The sequence below is a fragment of the Delphinapterus leucas genome, chromosome 4, assembly GCF_059928025.1.
Source record: "Delphinapterus leucas isolate spDelLeu-1000000601 "Yukka" chromosome 4, BTC_Dleu_Yukka2, whole genome shotgun sequence".
Lineage (NCBI taxonomy): Eukaryota > Metazoa > Chordata > Mammalia > Artiodactyla > Monodontidae > Delphinapterus > Delphinapterus leucas.
Genome location: NC_143132.1, coordinates 69,251,873 through 69,270,894, shown reverse-complemented (window position 1 = coordinate 69,270,894; position 19,022 = coordinate 69,251,873). Strand labels below are relative to the sequence as shown.

The window sequence follows — 19,022 nt, the reverse complement described above, 5'->3', positions numbered from 1 at the left end:
CAGAGCTGGGATTGGAAGGCAGGCAGTTGAGTCCCAACGCCTAGACCACTGTGCTGTATCACCTCTTAGTTAATTCTTGTTAGCGTGTCAGCATCCTGGTCCTTCCCTGGTCAGCTCCCCGAGAGCGTTGTCTATCAAGGGAAAAGGCTAATGGCTGTTTATTCCGCAACACGGTCGACAGTTGTCAGGAGGCTGGAAGACTGGCGGTGCCCTCTGGGCTTGTGAGTTTCTGGTATTTTCACTGCAGTAGAGGAAGCTGACCTTGAAACAGGCCTGGTAGGGAGAAGGCCTGGTCTCAAAGCAGCAGCCACACTGTGTCCACTGTCCCTTCTCTAGTGCTTCCCTGTCCAAGTCTACAAGAGCCCGGGTCAAACACAGACCCATGAGAAAAGCTGCGGTAAAGCCTGGTCAGTGACCCCTTCAGGAGGCTGCGCTGCAGGGAGTGGGACCTCTGAGAGGTATGAGTAAATCTGCTCCCGATAGATCTGGAAAGAGAGGACACACACGCACAGTGATAAACCTCTTCCAGCCAAGTACCGATGATGGCTGCTGGGAGTGAGAGGAGAGGGAGCTGAGTGCTGGGCTGCAGGGAGAGGCTGGTGGTGAAAGAGCAGGGCCTTGATCTGAAGTGTGAAGGCAGGCAGGGCCCGCAGCAGGAGAGGGAGGGTGTGGGCTTCCCAGGCAGGAGCACAGGCGGCAGCCAAGGCAGGCCCGCTCCCAGCATCATCTGGGCTCGAGAGGGAGGCACGGCCCCATTGCATCCTCCATCACGCTAAGAAGGAACCCAATTCTAAAGGCAGCAGGGAGCCATGTAAGAGTTGGGAATGGAGAGCAATAGACACAAAGCTGGGGTTTACGGCTTTTGATTGATTCTGTGCCCAAAGACAAGGAAGGAGCTTACCGAAGAGAGTGGGGAGAAAGGTGGTGAGGCCTGGACCAACAAGGTAGCCATGGGCACAGACAGAAGATAACCAGTGCAAGAAGCAAAGGCATGACTGGGTCACAGTGACGGCACCAGTGGAAACAAGGAAGGAAGCTGGTGTTTTGAGGGGTTTGTAGGGAGAAGGGGGCTGCTAAGTGTGTTTCCCTATCCTTCACACCCTCCTGAGCATCCTCTCCACCCCCGCCCCCTGGCTCGGAACCGTACTTGCTCCACTGCACTGAACCCCCTTCTGTTACCTCATCTAAGATCAAGATTCACTTCCCCCAGGACTCCTTCCCAGACTGTTGTCCCTGGGGCCTTTGGCCATGACAGACTCTTGTGCCCTTCCCCCATCAATGTGTGTGTCTGTGACCTACTGCTGGTGGGCACTGTACTTGGATAGGGCTCATAGCCCACAGGCCCCCCAAAACATGATTATGTCCACTCTGTCTAGCACCAAGGAGAGCAGGAGAGGTGTGATGGCAGGCAGTTGAGTTGACTGTTCCTTCTTGGAGGGACCTGTGGAGGAGTCCTTGCTCTTCTTGCATCCCCGGGAGCGGCAGGGCGGAGGGTGCTCACTTACAGCAGCTGGGCCTGCCCTCCAGGCCTGCAGGGTGGCCTCACCAGGCCCTCTCTGGACCCGCAGCAGTGCTGCTCAGGCCTTGGCCCAGGACTGGGAGGCCCATGGCTGGCCAGTGGGCTCTGCGCTGCTCCTGAGAAGTGCTTTCATCTTTATGCCTTGTTTCCTGTCCCCGGGCCAGGCTTCTGTCCCTGGCAAACATTTCTCCCCATCTATGAATGAGGGTTCATTTTTGTTGCTGCTGTCAACCGATGATTCATTTTTAATTGCCTTCAGTGTGGGATCTTGCAAAGGCTTTTTCAAAACCTGTATAAGTCCATCCTACAGAACACAAGGATTTATACAGCACCTACTATGTGTGAGGCAGTTTTCTAGCCCTTTTCATTGTATGCATAATCCACTTGAAGAATTCTGCGTCAGGCATTTTTTTTTTTCCTTTTAGAAACTATACTATCTTTTTCAGTGGTAGGTTGTTTGATTAAGTGTTCGTGACTTTCTGTTGCATAGATCCTACCAGATCACCTGCTCCAGAAATATGCCTTGGACATTCTCAGAATGGCAAATTTTTGTTTTTAAACTGACTGCATTCCAGGCTCAGGAAAAACATTCATAATAGTCACTGCCCTCCATGATCTAGCGTGGGAGAGAGGCGTGTGTTTCAGTAACGGCCTTGGGAGGCCAGCTCTGATAAAGGTGAACTCAGGGCACAGAAGAGGTCCACCGACGGCCAGGGGTGCTTAGAGATGGCAAGGAAGGCACCATCCCTGAGGAGGTGACCTGGAGCTGAGCTGTACTGTCCTGGCATGCCGGGGGACCAGGTCAGGAGACACTGCTCACTGAGGGCAGCCTCGGAGCAGAGCCTCTAGGGCTTGAGACCACTCCCTCTACCTCGTACACCCCGCACCTCCTCTCTCCACACACTCAGAGGAAGCACAAGACGGTGGGGTGGTCTTCAGACTCTGTGGCCTTGAGGGGCTCTCCCAGGGACCGGTCTAGCTGAGCCCTTCATTGGATCCCTGGTTCCCATCCCCCTCCCTTTCCTCTAAAATTCCCCACCAGGCTGAGGCTTCTCAAAAAAAAACTCTGGGAAACAGTTTTTCTTCTGGAGGTCAGGAATAAGCTGTCCCACAGGAAATACCAGATGCTTCAATCTGGGCCAGCCCAGCCTCCAGGCCTGCCGGGGGCCCTCCCCCAGCCGCGCACATGGCCAGGGGTCCAGGCTCTGAGCGGCTTGGAAAAACTGCCTTTCTGATGCTCCCCCCGCCCCGTGAAGGGCGAGGGCCGTGGTCTACATGCTCCACCTCTCCTGGAGGCCTCACTACTCTTGTCCCATTGGGTTTAAGACTGAAGGCAGCCGGGGGACTGAAGCTGACAGACAGCCAAGGACTCGGCCAGGATGTCTGCTGGCATTAGGGTATCTGCTCCCCGAGCCTTAGCCTCAGACTGAGGGAAAATGGCAAGATGGGGTCCGTTTCTTCTAAGCCGCACGTTTGGGGGCCGGAGGTCATCTGCGCATGCCCCTGCCCTCCCAGATGAATGGAAGTGTCTCTCTCTAGAAGATAGTAACCCTCGTTCCCTGATTCCTGTGCCTCATATAGTTCTCGCTCTCACCACAGAGTTCCTAAAAATCCAACCTAAATCCTTTCTCTTGCAGCGTCTGCAAATTCTGTCTCCTAGCCACAATGAGAAGAGATCCTGAGGCATTGCCGACCCTGGTGGGAGAGCATAGTGAGGTCCTTCTGAGAGGTGGGGTCTCAGTGAGAGTGTAGGAGGGAGGGGCGCAGATCAGCCATCCTGCCCCAAGGGGTCGGCAGGACTGAGGTTTCCCTGTTGAAGACCTTACCCAGGTCTCCTCCAGCCTTAGTGAGGTTCTCTGGGCAGAACTGACATCACCCTTCCTCTCTCTGAATGTCCTGGTATTTGTTGGTCAAGTCTGTGCATCTGTCTCATGGGGTTGCGGGGACTTTTGAGATCAAAGGCCATGCTGATTCGCATACGCACCTGGGATGCACACAGCTTTGCCCGCTCAGAGCCAGTGACTTGTGCCGGGCAGTGTGGCGGAATGGGAGGTGGCCGGAGCCAGTGGCTCCAGGCGGCAGGATGCACGTGGCTCTGGCTGTATCCTCCTCCTCGTATGATGACGGCTGCCCTGACAACAGGGCAGCTTTGGGCAGGACGCCGTGCTGCTGGCTTGTGTGTGTGTCTGATGGCAGGGACGAGGGTACTGCTGCCCTCCTGCCTGGCCCAACGAGCCCAGTCCTCAGCCTGGTGTCTCCCCACACCCTAAGGGAAACTCCCCAAACGTGTCCCCCAGGGAAGTAGCCAGCCCTGGGATGAGAGAGCTAGGATGGGTGAGGACCAGACTTCTGTTCATGCCCAGCCTGACTCCTCCTTCCCCCAATCAGGCCAGAAGAGGTGTGCTGGGGCAAGGGTAGCCCTGTGGAAAAGAAGGCCATCCCTCTCTGAGGGGACCAAAGGACCCTGCACTGAGAGAGGCAGCCCCACAGAGGCCCTCTCCCAGCCCAGCGCCCCTCATCGGCCATGATTCTCAGCTCAGATACCATTCCTGAAAAGCCAGCTCCAGGGTCCCAGGCTGGTCACTGTCTCCTCCCAACAGATCAGCCCACAGGCCAGTGTCCCTGCTGGACAGGGGATCCTGCCCTCCCCCGCTCACCTCTTTGTTCAAAATGCCCTTTTCTAGGATGCATTCCCAGAAGCATTGCTGTAAGCAGGGCAGAGTGTCCTCACCTGCCAGTGTCCCTACCACAGTCTGTGGACCTGAGCCTGACTACTGCTTGTCTCTCTCGGTGACATCCAGTGTGAGGGCCTGGGTCCATCTGCCCCTTCTATTGTGCTGATGCTCTCCAAAGGCAGAGGCTCTTTCTCTCTCTTCTTGCCTTTCTATCATATCCCCATGAGAGAACTTGCCTGGGTCGGGGGCGGTTGGGTATACTTAGGGATCAGTTATTGTGAATCTGGGTTATCAGCAAAAAGTGCCTTGGCTCTGGTGGGGCGAGCAGGTTGGTTCCCACAGGGCCTCTGATTTCTGGGCGTGTGAATAACACTTGCTCTGATGCTCCAAGTGCCCGGCAGGTGTTGGGCTCAGACCTGGTCCACTCAACAAATGTTCCTCTTCCCACCCAGGCTCACTGTGCTCCGTCTCCATTGAGAAGGCACTGCCCGAGGACAGAGGCTTATACAAGTGCGTAGCCAAGAACAGCGCCGGCCAGGCTGAGTGTTCCTGCCAAGTCACCGTGGACGGTAGGTCGTGCCCACCCACCCCTGCCACACGTAGAATCCCGCTTCTCAGCGCCCCCTTCCCACCGTACCTGAACAGGGCTGCAGCCGAGGCTGCCATCTCAACCTGAGGCATTCACTTTGTGGGTGACAAACCATCTTTTGCAAAACAATGAGACAGGAAGGAAAGTGCGAGCTCTACTTGGCGGTCCCCTGTGACCTCACAGCCCTGCCCCCGGCTGGGAAGAGGGCTGCTCACCTTGCTGGTCCCCCTTCCCCAGTCCTGACCCCCACATGCCAGGCAGGAAAGGGTGAGACAGGGCAGGAGAAAAGACACACCCACAGGAAAATGACTACATAGTATTTTACAAGCCGCAGAGAACAAGTGTCAGTGCCAGCAGGACAGACCCGTGAGGAAGAGGGAGCAGAGTGAGGTCCAAGTGGGGACACTTCCTCCAGGAGGTGAGTAGGGGCTGAGGCTTCGGGTAACGGGGACAGGCCTGCCTCTGCAGTTAGAGAAAAGTACTCATAATACAGCAGAGGGAGAGGAAGAGACGCATGGGGACGGAGAGGCTTACCAGGTCTGAGTGGAGTTTCTTGTGAGGAAGGGGCGAATCCAAGCTGTAAGGAATGGGGATTTGTCCTAAAGAAATGCAGGTAGTGTGTTTGTGACTTTCCTTTTCTCCTCTGTGTAGGGTTAGAATAAGAGGCTTGGAAGTAGATGGTTTAGGCCACCACCCTCACTTGGGACGGGACACCCAGGCTGTTCAGAGAGGGAAAGCTTCCCTCATGAGGTTCCCTGCTCTATTGAGGGCCAAGCCAGGGCCAGAGTCCCATCTTGGGACTTGCAATCCAGTGCCCTTTCTTGGTATTTCGTTACTTGCCTGGAACTGTCTAAAAAGGTAGTTTGGGGGACACAATTTCTTGCCCTTGAAATGCCTGGTTAGTAACTCTCAGTGACACGTTAAAAGCTAGTGTCCAAATAAGGCATCTTGAAGACCAGTTTTGTTGTTCCTCTGACTTTGAATATAATCACTTGGCTTCTAAACCCCGAATCTGTTTCACTCCCGTGCCACAAGATGTGGAATCCTTGTCTCCATTCTGGATTTTGTAATATGATTTCCTGATCATAAAAGCCGAGATCCGTGACACCTAATGAGTGGAAGAAAAGAGAGTCTTAAAAACCAAAGTCTTTTTTAAAAAAACATATAATGGTAACACAAATTAAATTGTCAGTAGCCAACAGTAAACCTGAAACTGTAGAGTATTGTGGGTGTCTCCCTGGAGTTCTGTGAGTGTGTTTGTCACAGGGGCTCTGGAGTCTAAGGGAGCAGATTCCATGGGTCAAAGTGTATGGGCAGTTCAGAAGGGGGCTCGAAACACATGTCTTGAGGCTATAGGGGCCGCTGCTTCTGATTACTTCTGTCACTCACCCACGGCAGAGTTCCGCTTCTTTCTAGACAGGTACTGCAATTGAAAAAACAGTGTTTCTGGGAACTTGACCCCAGAAACCTATTTCTAGCAGCGCCACACTTGGGACCCATGCTGGTTCCAGAAGGAAGCCCTGCCTGTTAATGAGGTTATCTGCTTTGGGAATCCCTAGCCTCTTTGGGTCCTATTTACATGGCTAGCTGAAGGCAGGACTGCAATTCATTCTCCTTATCTGCAAAGTGTCAGCACCTTTTCCAGAAAGAGCAAATGGCTCATTTTTAAAAATTTCCTTTTTCCCTAGAGAATACATTTGGGGATTCTTTTTTTTTTTTTTTAAGGTTTGGGAATTCATTCTGCAACTTAAAGGGCTTTCTTTGCCCCTAAGTTAGTCTCCTTCTAATCTTAGCCATCATAATGTCCCCGATCCTCTCAGCTCTCCCCGCACCCTTAGGCGAGAGTACCTGGCTTAGAGGTCCCAGTGGGCCCATGCACCCTTTGATATTATAGGCAAACTTTTATGTGTTTGTGGGTTAGAGCATTTTTCTGAAGAAAGGGTCCACAGGTTTTAAACAAATTCTTAAAAGAAGTCATGAATTAAAAGACAGTGAAGAACCGCTTGCCCTAAGTAACCTTGCCTGAACTTTGAAGCCTAGCTGTTGGGCAGGGTCTTCCATTGCTCTCCATCTGCAGCTGCCCTGCTAAACCTCTGGATAAGACCAGTCTTTCTTCCCTCCTAAGGGGCTGCAAGGTCCTTCTCGTCTCGGGGTGAGGACCACAGCTAATGCTGATGTCAGGCTGGCCCTGCCCCCGACAGTCACTCACTATCGCTCACGTAGCCTGTGCTGGACACCATTTAGACTATATATCTGTGGCTAATAGAATGATATATTTCAGGACCTCATGAAAATGACTTTGGCTCACTGGCTGTTCCGTATTAGCCACACTACTACTTCCCTCTTATAGGAAAGACAGAGGGAGGTAGCCTTCATAATGCAGCACATCTGGCTCTTTTAATCCTGCCATTTGGGTTGTTTCCATAAGAAAAAGCGTGCTCTGTGCACTTTTTTTTTTTTTTTTTTTTTTGCGGTATGTGGGCCTCTCACTGTTGTGGCCTCTCCCGTTGCGGAGCACAGGCTCCAGACGCGCAGGCTCAGCGGCCATGGCTCACGGGCCTAGCCGCTCCGCAGCATGTGGGATCTTCCCGAACCCGGGCACGAACCCGTTGTCCCCTGCATCGGCAGGTGGACTCTCAACCACTGCGCCACCAGGGAAGCCCTGTGCACTTGATTATGGTCATACCGCCGTTCCTTCCAGGTTAGCAGCAGACATGTCAACTTGTACCACAGAAGGCAGCTGAAGCCTGGGGTGGGTAAGGACTTGTCAGAAAACTCACCCAGGAGGAGAAAAAGCTGACCTTCAAGACCTGCCATGGCCTGCCGTGGCCAGAAACTCTTGTGCATTTTTAGTTTATGCAGCGGTTGGGCAGGGTATCTTTCTCAGTGGGAAAACCCAGGCTCAGCGAGGGTCAGCAGCCTTCCCCAGTCACTCAGACAGTAAGCAGGAGATGCCGTTTCCCTGGGTGTCTCTGATCCCAAAGCCCAGGCCCTTCGAGCCACCCTGCACAGGGAGTCACATGACTCCCTGGCATGAGTTACCCTGGCAGGACACCAACCCAGGTGTGTCTGGTTCCAAAGTCTGCACCTTTCCACCACCTGCATGGCCTCCCTGTCTAGTGAGTAACATGGCAGTGTCCACTTTCCAAGAGATCCAGGTCTTCCTTACTAACAGCCCTTCTTGCTGGGAAGTCCTTCTGCACCTCTGGCCAGAGTGGCCCACTCCCTCTCATTCAGACCCAGGTGAGAGGTAAGGAAGCAAAGCCCTTTGTAGGCCCAAATCCCAAGACCGGGCAGATCAGGCCGCCCTTCCCGACCACCTTGCCAAGGGCATCGGGCCTCAGCTACCAGTGAGATCAGGGGCTTTGTAACCATGGAGGCTGGTGTGTGCATTTGGTAGGGGGTGGCGTCCCCATGGGCCTTCTCTCAACCCGTATGTCAGTGCCCGCTCTGCTCCTGGGGCTGGGGTTAAAAGCAGTGAACGAAACAAGTTCCTGTTCTCAGAGCCTTTACATTCGAGTGAGGGAGAGACAAAAATAAGGATGAACAGCTATGTCATACGATCTCAGGCAACAACACATGCTGTGAAGAAAGCAAAGCAGGGTGATGGGGGAGCGTGCTGTTGTCGGAGAGGGTGAGGCCTCTCTGAGGAAGAGGCATTTGAACAGAGGCCTGAAGGCATCTGGGAAGGCGTCCCAGCAGTAGCACGGCACAGGTTAAGGAACAGGAGCAAAACCCTGAGCTGAGACTGTACGGGAGACACCCCAGAAGGAGAGGTAAGGAGGCCAGGGTGGCCGAGCCCCGGGCCAGGGGCAGAGTGGTGGGAAATGAGACTGAGGAGGACCAGATCTGCAAGGCCATGTAGGCTGTGACCAGGACGCTGGATTTTATTCTAAGTGCGCTGGGACAGCCCTGGCCATTGTAAAGGATCGCTCAGGCTGTGACCAGACCCAGGAGGGGTGAGAGGGAGAGCAGACTCGAGGTTGCCACGGTAACCCAGGCATGAGGTGATGGCAGCTTAGACTCTATGGAAGAGGTGGGCAATGACCAGATTTATGATGTTTGGACAGTACAGCTGATAAGATTTGCTGCTGAATTGGAAATCGAGAGAAAGGGAAGTCAAAGATGACCCTTAGTTTTCATGAGGGAGCACAGGTCAATGGCGGTACCACCTACTAAGATCAGGATGGGTAGGGGTGGGGGACAGTCAAGACTTTCGTGTATGTGAAGTTTCAGGTGTCCATTAGACATCCAAGTGGGCCTGTCACGTAGGTTGACCTTTAGATGAATCTGGAGTTGAGGAGGGAGGCCGGGGTTAGAGGCAGGACATGAGGAGCCATCTTCATGAGGCCACTGAATGCCCTGGGAGTAGATGAGGTCCCCAGGGGTGGATGTGGATGGAGGAGGGAAGGAGAGAGTCCAACACTGACAAGTAAGGCAGGACAGAGGTCTGCGAAGGAGACGGAGAAGGACTGGCCGTGGTGAGACAGGAAGAAATCAAGCAGAGAGGGGTGTCCCAGAGGCCAAAGGGTGATCATTTCAGTAAGAAAGGAATGGTGGAGATCCTTGTGTCAAAAGGCTCTGCCAAGTATAATAAGTTAAACCTGAGCATCAGCCATTGGATTTGGCAACTCGGGGCAGTTTGCAACTGTAAGAAGGGAGTTTAAAGCCTAATTGGAGGTGTGTGCAGCTAATAACTAGCTGGGTAGGGATTTAAACCCACACCTTGGCTCCTAGCCACTGTGGTCCACTGCCTCCATGGCCAGGGAGCCCTTGTGACTGTGGCTGAGCCGACCCCCACTTCTTTTGTTGGCCTCAGTCTGCTCCCACTCCCATTTGTTCTTCATATTGTCTCAGGCAGCTAAAATGTATTAGGTTGAACTAAATAAAATTGCTATTTTAGTAGGTCAGAAACACTTGAATATTGGCGAATGGTGTGGTTCAACCCGAAACAGGGGTGTAAAGCACTTAGCATGGCGCCAGGCACGGCCTGAGTACCCAATAAATGCCACCTCTTACTCCGCATCTCATTCGCTCCTCTGCTGGGGTGTTGTTATTCCCTGTTTCCTGGTGAAGAAGGTCAGGAACTTGCCCAAGGACTCACAGTCACCAGCCTGCAGAGCCAGGAAGGCACTCATCCTGACCAGAGCTCTCTCCCTCCTGATTTTGCCAGCATGCTGCTCGCTCCTGGGCAGAGCGAGCGAGAGAGAGAGCGAGAGAGTGAGAGAGCGAGAGGGGGAGAGAGAGAGAGAGAGAGAGAGAGAGAGGCCAGCCCCTCTGCCCTGCCCCCTCCTGGGGCTCCTGGAAGCTCAGACCGCCCCCCAGAAGCCTCCCAAGACCTCACTCCCCCTACCTAGGGTTGCAGCTCTGGGAATGACCTCTCTCGGGGGAGACAGAAGAAGAAATGCTGCGTTGGAAGGCTGAGCCCAGAGCTAGCCCAGGAGTGGAAGGGGTGAGGCATTGTCCATATAAGGACACGTTTTCCTCTCTATGTTGAGGCCAACCCCCTCCTCACACCACCACCTTCCTCCCCACTGCTTCTTTGGGGGCACCAGCAGACCAGCAAAGGACTCCAGCCCTGGGGCCCAGATCTAGAAATGGAGTTCAGCTTCATCACAAACTGATTAAAATAGACAGAAAATACATGCTGCTCTTAAACTTTTATTACTATTATTTTTATCCCCTGGGCAGCCATGTGAGCACAAAGCTGGTTCTGATTAAGCACGTGGTCCTCTCAGCGCACTCCTTGCTGTGGTTCTCACGGACAGACTGATGGCTAGTGGCTCGTGGTGCAGGCACAGCCCACAGGGGGCGGGGGTGCTGCAGAGGGAAGAGGGGGCTTGTTGCACCCCTGTGGGGCTCCAAGTCTGGGGGTGTGCCTGGTCAGCCAGGGAAACGTGAGCCCCTTTCCTCACGGCCAGATGGAAAGATAAGGAACGTTTACAAACAAGGCTCAAAGCACATGACGGGGTGGTGTACACTCACAAGTCAGTGTAAAGCAGGCACCCAGGAGCTGAGGACGGATGAGGAGGCAGGAAACATACAGCAGGGGCCCATCCGGGAGGGCTTCGTGAAGGTGGAGGACTCTAAAGCGGATTTGGAAAGGAGGCGAGGAAATGCGGCGAACAGGAGAAATGAATGAACAGGTAAATGATCACCGTCGCACGCATTCTCTCCCTAGAGCCTTGTAGTGCTGTGAGGCAGAGAAAACAAGTGTAGTTTCCCTTGTGCAAATGTGGAAACAGAGACCCGGGGCAGCTGAAATTACTTGCCCACGATCCCAGGATTGCTGATGACAAAGCTGCAACTAGAGCCCTCTTCTCTCCATCCCTACTCTAATGATGCTTGGAAGCAAAGCCCATCATGACCCCATGAGGAGAGAAGGAATCTCAGTCCCCAATTCCTTTCTTTCAGGAGCCCAGGAAAACTGGGCCTCTCCTCCTTTGCTTGCTTATGCCTCAGTTTCCCCATCAATTAAAAAAAAAATCTTGCTCCTTCCTTGTCTCCCTCCTCTGATGCCCCAGAACTCACTGGGAAAAAGACGGCAAAGCGAGTACTCATGCCAAGGAAGAGAGGACTGTCTGTGCACACTCTGGCCTCGCCTCCTTTTCCTTAAAAGGGGGGAAAACAAAGACATTTATGGGTGCGCCTTTCTTTAAATTGTCATTGGTGCTGTCAAAAGTGCTGGTCTTGAAGGAAGGGAAGAAGGGAGGGCCCCAGACAGGGAACCATAGACTCACCCCATGACCTTGGTTTATGGCAGCCTGATCTGCAAATGTCAAGCGAAGTGTACCCGCCCAGCCCCTAGTTCTGTGCTTCCGAGCCCACCCCGCAAAGCCCCAGAAGCCCAGTCTAGGCGAGAGCACGTGTTAGAGTCTGGGATTGCCCCACCGTGGAGGCGGGGACAGAGAGATGGCCCTTCCTCCCCAGACAGGCCACAGGAATGTGGCCAAGCGGCAGCTGGAAAGTCCCACCCCCTCCTTTCTCCCTCTGCGCTTCCTCTTCAGGAGCAGGAAAAGGATGCACAGGAAGGGGCTGGGAGGGGGAAGCTCCCTCCCAGCTTAGTCCCTGAAGAGAGTTCCTTGTGGGGAAAATGCTGGAGCCCAGTGATAGCGGTACAGCCAGCCCCTTCTTATCCCGGTCCCAGCAGCTTGCTAGAGTCCAGGCTCTTCTCGGCCCAGTGAGGGCCTTTTCCACCCAGCCCAGCGCTATGTCACCCTGCTGCCCTGACAAAGGAGGGTTTCCCCCGACATCTTCCACATTGGGCATGAATGGGAAGAGGGGGAGCGGAGGACAGCCCTGCGGGGTTGTACGCTCACCCGGGCAGCATTTCAGCTCTGCCCAGAGGCTGCCGCTGCAGGGTTCCAGTGGAGGGCTCCAAGGCTCAGTCCAGAGCCCATGAGGCATGCCGGCTGCCTGCTCAGAGGCCTTCATCTGGTCTGGAGGCCTGACTGTCAGTGTCCCTCGGTACAAGAGTCAGAGACAACAGGCTGCAAGCCCTCTCCAGACCATGAGGCCAGGGCAGCAACCCATGCTTCCCCTGTTCAAGAGACCTCTCTACCCAGAGCGGGCTTTTGGAAATCCAGAATGTTTAGCCCAAGTGCGTTAAGACCCAGTGAAGGGAGAGGATAGGCACTGGTGAGCAGAGGTGCTCTGACTGTGCCCCAGCCCTGCCAGTGATGCGATTCTGGCGGCCCGTGCCTGCAGCAGAGGCGAAAGCGCTACCCAGCTCCCAGGGTAGCCTGTCCATCCATCTTCAGGGCAGCTGTGCTCTGCACCTGATTTATAAGGCTGGGTGGCGAGGACACTCCTTCTTTGGTGCTCTTGAGAGGAAGGTGCCTGGCCAGCCCAGCAGGCGCTGAGGGCCCTCAGAGTGGAGCCGGGATGGGGAGGACCTGTTGGGGTTGAGGTAGGATGTTTACTGCGATGCCTCTTCTGCTTCTTCCCCTGGGCAGCTGCCTACTCATGTTTGTCGTTAACCTGTTTTGTTCCAGATGCCCCCACCAGTGAGAGCACCAAGGCCCTGGAGATGAAAGCCCGGAGGCCAAAGAGCTCTCTTCCTTCCATGCTAGGAACAGAGAGTAAGTACTCGTTCAGCTCTTCCTGGCAAACCCGGGACTGAGGGCCGGCCGCTTCCCTGCCTGTGCTCCTCGGAGCCTGGACCCTGCCACCACCCTGGTGCCCTGTGAGCTCCCGGTGATCGAACCACTGGCCTTTTCTCACCCCTCCCACCTCTCCAAGGCCTGAGTGGTGTTGCACATCCACATCCTCTGGCAGTGTCACTCAGGCCTCTTCTGCTTCCCACCAAGAACCCTGGGAGACCTTCCCCTAATCTCTCCCAGTTGAGTCTTTCCTGCCACATAGACCTTCTTACACAGTGGCTCTGATCAGATCACTCCTGGTTGGAGTGCCCAGCGGTCCCCAGAGCCCACCAGTCCCGTGGAAGTGAACCCCTCACACGTTGCCATCCTGGCGCACCTGCCACGTGTAAGCACACACTCTGACATCCAGCCTCAGCCTTTCTTTCCAAGCGCTGCCCCCCAGCTCCTTACTCCTGTTTCATCCTCAAGCCAAACTGAGCTCCTCTGTGTGCACCGGACATCCCTGTGTTCCTCCCTTTGTGCCTTTGCTCTGGCACCTCTCTTGTGGGACAGGCTTCCACTGAAAAGTCATCTCATCCCTGAGCTTGTCTTTGCTCCAGCTGAAAGGAACTCTTCCCTCCCGTGAGCCCCCATAGCACTCAGCATCCCCCTTCTGCCATTGGCTGTCCTGTTCCCAGGGTCACGGTGACGTGTCTGTGTCTCATCCTCCTTCCTCCTTTTTAAGTTCCGTGGGCCTCCAGCTGGGCCAACTTAGGGGTGCACCTTTCAGGATGCCAGTGCCGTGACCTGCTCATAGAAGGGCCTTACCACCATCTCTTAGAACAAGCTTGCAGCTGTGGTCTAAACAGCCGAGCAGGGAAGGGGCTTCTCCTATGACTCTGCCTGACTCTCTCCCTCATTTTGCATCTTGGCTTCCCCCAGAACCCGTTATAAGCTTTTAGGCACTGTGCCTAGGGTCCACGGTGCTTTTACAGGCCCACAAAAATATTTCAATATCTTATAAAATTAGGGAAAAATTTAACTTTCAGGTCAGAGAAAACGTTTTAATTCATAACATTAATATATTCATCTTTATACCAGTGCAGTTGTAAAATATAATTTATGTATGTATGTATGTAAGTATATACATTTTTTTTTCTTTAGTGAAGGGAAGGAGCCTTCAGAGGCAAAAGTGCTTAGACTCCACAAAGGTCATAATGCAGCCCTGGCTTCCACTACTGATTAATTATCGGTCTAATTTTGTTAGAAGTATGCTTTGAAACCTCCAATTTTAACAAAAGATATGGAGTTGCTTGGGCATCCCCAACACACTCTGTGTTTTAAAAGAGCAAAAGACAAGACAAACTCTTAATTACCGATACTAATAAAGGGAAGTGAGCTAGATTAATTCAAAGGCTGCCTCTCTTTTTCTGTTACAAGGCAGTGTTCTGTAACTTAGTTCTGTTCTCATCTCTTCAAAGCAACCTATTTACCTTCCCAATGAGGAGCTTGGGTTCCTCATGCACATACCAGCCAAGCTTTTGGGGGGCGGGGAGCACGCTCAGCCTTCAGTATGCCAGGGCAGCCAAATTGGAATGATAATTTCTCATGGATATTTATTTATTTTTGTCTGCGTTGGGTCTTCGTTTCTGTGCGAGGGCTTTCTCTAGTTGCGGTGAGCGGGGGCCACTCTTCATCGCGGTACGCGGGCCTCTCACTGTTGTGGCCTCTCCCGTTGCGGAGCACAGGCTCCAGACGCGCAGGCTCAGTAGTTGTGGCTCACGGGCCTAGTTGCTCCGCGGCATGTGGGATCTTCCCAGACCAGGGCTCAAACCCGTGTCCCTTGCATTGGCAGGCAGATTCCCAACCACTGCGCCACCAGGGAAGCCCTCTCATGGATATTTAACCACTGGGAGCCTCCGATTATCAAAAGTGGACGTTTAATAATAAGTTGTTGACAATGCATAAACAATTCTAAGAAAAACCTAGTGAGAATGGGTTAATGATTTTATCTTCCGAAAGGATTCCTTGGGCCTGTGTTCTATTTAGTTATGGAAAAAAGTCCTCGGGAGAGACATGGGATCTCATGAGAGCGCCAAGTAATGGTGAACTGGGTCTGAGGTGATTGTTCTCCTCTCCTGGGGGCAGAAGCAGGAGTGCCTGGAGTTCGAGCTGGAAGGTCAGCAGCCTCCTGTCCTCAGCTCTGGCACGTCTATTCCGGTGAGATCCCGAGGGAAGTGAGGTGGGGTCAGAGGAGAGCCGTGAAAGAGAAAAACAAACTGGAGACAGGGAGCAGACCCGGGACCTGGGCTCTTTGCCCTGGAGAAGAGAAGGCTGTGGAAAACCCCAGCCAAGCTGTCATCGTGCAGTCCCGGGGCAGGGGCTCTCGACCCTGGCTGCATGTTAGATTCACCTGGGGAGCATTTAAAACCACTGCTCCCTGCCGCACCCCAGACTAATTAGATCAGAATCTCTGGCAGTGGGATCCCGGCTTCAGTGTATGTTTATGCTCCTGGGCCATTCCAAGGTGCTGTCAGCCAAGCTGGAAACAAGCTGTCCAGAGGGCAGCCCGGTGCCCTGGCACCGCTGGTCTTGAGAAGCAGAACCGGGTCTAACTCTTCTAACTCCATTAAATGTGGAACCACCGCGGGCCCCCGGCCCAGGTCCTCAGGGCATTTCCATCACCTGCCTTTAGGGAGAGAGCAAGATGCTCTGGTGGAGTCTGTGCGCCATGGGTCTTTCCCCTCCGAAGGGTGCAGAGAAGGGGGCTCAGTGGGCAGTGCTGTTCAGAGGAAGGGGCAACTGCAAGTGCTTCATCTCCGTGGCAAACAAACACATTCGTGACTGCATCAACTCCAGCTGACACTGCTTGTCTGCTGAAGGGGAATTTCACTCTGTGTAGAAAGCCTTCACGGTGGAGTTACAGACAGATGTCTTACTCCCAAAAGAGTGGAAGTGTGTGTCTCTATGTATAGTAATGGCCGTGTTGAATCCCTCTGCCGGCCCACGCCTCCTGGCCCCCATCATCCCAGCCTGTCACTCCCTGGGGCACTGAGAGCATTAGCAGCATTTTTCCTTCGAAACCTGCAGAGTTTCCTGGGTGCCTGTGTACCACTGTGGGGCTTCCTTCCCAGGAGGCTCCTGAGAAGGCAGCTGCCCAGAGATAGGGAATGAAGGGAGTGTCTTTTAGGCCTGCACCCCCAGTTCTTTTCTCACTTTGGGGGATAATTTATATGATTTATCAATTACATAAGTTAAATATGCATGCCTTCTTGTTTCAACATTTTAACTAGTACAGAAGTTTACCAAGTACAATGTGAAAGCCCTCTTTCATCTTACCCCTAATTTCACTCACCTCCTCAAATTAATTCACAATTACTTTTTTCTGAATATTCACATATACACATGCAAATATTTCAGTTGGATTTTTTTCTCACAGAAATGGAATTATGCAGCCTGTACACCTCTGCAACTTGCCTTTTTCTCTTAGCATTGCCGTCCCCAGTCCCAGACATCTCTGTTTCCATGAGAAAGCCCAGATTCTCACGTTGCTGAGTGGTCTGGCTGTGTATGTGTGTTCATTTTCATCAAGGGCTGGGAAGTACCTAATCTAACCAGGAAATCCATCTTTCCTCCAGTGACCGAGGGAAGGCTGAGTGGTTTCCTAGTCAAATAGATGGTGGCCAGATGCCTGTCTGCATGCCCTCCCCTCCCCAGCTCGGATGTTTGGTCCTGTGAGGGAGCTGTCATGTGTGAAAGTAGATGGTGCTTGTCTACACTGGCCTGAGAGCCCCTGGGGGCACCGCTGCTGCCTAGCTCTGGGGAGCATGAGGGAAAAGCCAAGCTGATTTGCCCAAACCCAAAGGGCCGGATGAGAGAAAACTGACGAGAGTACAAGTTAACCTGACAGACACCAACTCACAGGTACAGAAGTGAGGAGGGGGTCATCTGGGAAGGTTTTGGGATGAGGGAAACGCTAGGCAAGGTTATGAAAGAGGAGAGGAATGTGGTTTGGTTGAGGAGGAGCTGTAACACTCCTCTTGTGAGGGGAGACTGGAGGGAGGAATGCACAGGTACTATCGTGAGGGCCTCCGATTCAGTCACCTGCCTATCACACAAAACAAGAGTTTTTTGAGCACCCATGCAACAGGCATCATCTTAGCCACTCAATCTACGTCACTTCAGGCAAGTCTTATTCAACTGAGCTACAAATAGTTGTTCCCATTTTACAGATGAGCAAATCTGAGTCTTAGAGAACTAAACTGTCTTGCCCAGGGTCTCACAGCTCACAGCTAGTTACATGTGGGCACTGTGAGGGCACTGTGATCTCCGTTCCTCCCACGCCACCCTGTGCCTTCCATAGTCTCAGGGCCATCCCTTGTGCTGTCCACACAGTGGACACTGTCCACCAGCGGGGACAGAGGTCTGACTGCCATCAGAGCTGGGGGAAAAGAGTGTGACAGCCGGCATGCTTCCCTGCTTCCCTGCATCTTGAGACCTGTCAGGGTCTTTGCTGCATGCCTCTCAATGGGAATTTTTTTCTAACTTTATTTTGATATAATTTCAAATTTACAGAAAAGGTGCAAGAATAGTACAGAAACTCTTGTATACCCTTTACTTAGATTCATCAGTTATTTGCATTTTGTTCCATTGTTTTGTCATTCTCTGTATATAAACTCATATATGTATATATCATTCATCAAATATTCATATCTATGTATCTATATACACTGTATACTATATATACACAATATTTGTTCATATATATTCACCATTCATCATATAGACATATATATATACCATTTACAAATAGAGACATCATGCCCTTGACCTCTAAATATCTACTGTGTATCTCCTAAGAACATAACCACAATGCAATTATTAAAATCAGGACATTTAACATTGAACCGATACTGTTTAACCCACGGTCCCATATTCAGTTTTTGTCGATTGTCCCACTATCCTTTATGGCTGCTTTCCCCCATCTTGATGGGAATTCAGTCTCAGCACTCCTGGAAAACTTTATGCACTCCTCCAGCCCAGAGTGGGTCATCTCCCACCTTTGGAGAGAGAACAAGAGAGACGTGCGTGGGCCTGGGGGAGAAGTATCCCCACCTGTGACGGGGGTGGGGGGCATGGGTAGACAGCAATACCCTTCCTTGTTGGACCTCCAGATGCCCATTTACTGTGCCCGGTGGGGCAGTGCTCAGGCACAGGGCATAGCCAAACAAGCCCCTGGGCTGGAGAGCAGGAAATGAACGTCTTGGTTCTGCCTCTAATTGAACATGTGGCCTTAGTCAAAGCCCTTCCTCCCTCTGCACCTGTCAAATGCAGACTTTCTCCAACTAACCCCCCAGGCCTTTTCCAGCTGTGACATCAAGACATTCAATAGAATGCTTTTCTTTGGAGTGATACAGCGCAGGTGGGGTTGGCCAACACCCTTTGTATCATCTGGTACATGAAGGGTGGAAGCTCCGGCAAGCATGAACACACAGCAGCAGAGATATCCTGATGGGAAGGAGGCCATATGCATAGAGTCCAGGCTTAGTGTGTCCAGCTGGAGGGGATCTCACTGGAATTTTGTGTGAGAGAGGCATTGATGGGGCTGAAGGATGGTTTGAGAAAATACAGAGAGGCACTGCCAGTGCGATAACAGGCTCAGGGGTTCCTCCTATCAGTCTGTAAAGCTGACGGTCTTTTAGGAAAGAGATAGAGGAACATCCACAAGATGCTTTTACAACTAGGGGACGGGAACCAGTGCCTGTCCATCTCTGAAATTTCAGTGCCTGGTGTGAAGTAGGGATATAATAGGTATTTCACTTTTCCAATGTATTTATGAGTTCCCCTGCTTCTGGGATCTGGGGAGGATGCAGGTGGAGCACCACTTTATGTTCCATGCCTGGCCTTGACCTTGAGCTTCACCTCTCATACCGGTCACTTTGACCTCACTGACTACGATCCCAGATTATGATGCTCTTAGATATCTTTGCCTTGGTCTCCTGTGTGTGTCTCTCTCTGAACCCAAAAGTCATCTTTGAAAGCATCTTTGGATATCAAAAACAGTGTCCAGTTATCCAGAAGATTTTCCCCAGGATCAAATCTTTCTTTTGATCAAACTCTCTTCAGGATTCAGAGGGCTGGAAGGAAATGCTGGAGGG

The 19,022-nt window shown here is 52.5% G+C and overlaps 1 protein-coding gene across 3 annotated transcripts in view; it reads left to right on the top strand.

Moving 5' to 3' along the window:
* MYLK (myosin light chain kinase) overlaps positions 1 to 19,022 on the top strand; it is a 125,219-nt gene that overhangs the window by 48,816 nt on the left and 57,381 nt on the right. For all 3 annotated transcript variants that reach the window (XM_089910596.1, XM_030760766.2, XM_089910597.1), the window contains exons 14-15: positions 4,647 to 4,763; positions 12,778 to 12,864. In XM_089910596.1, coding sequence (XP_089766722.1) covers positions 4,647 to 4,763; positions 12,778 to 12,864 — 204 coding nt within the window. The remainder of the gene's footprint in view (positions 1 to 4,646; positions 4,764 to 12,777; positions 12,865 to 19,022) is intronic.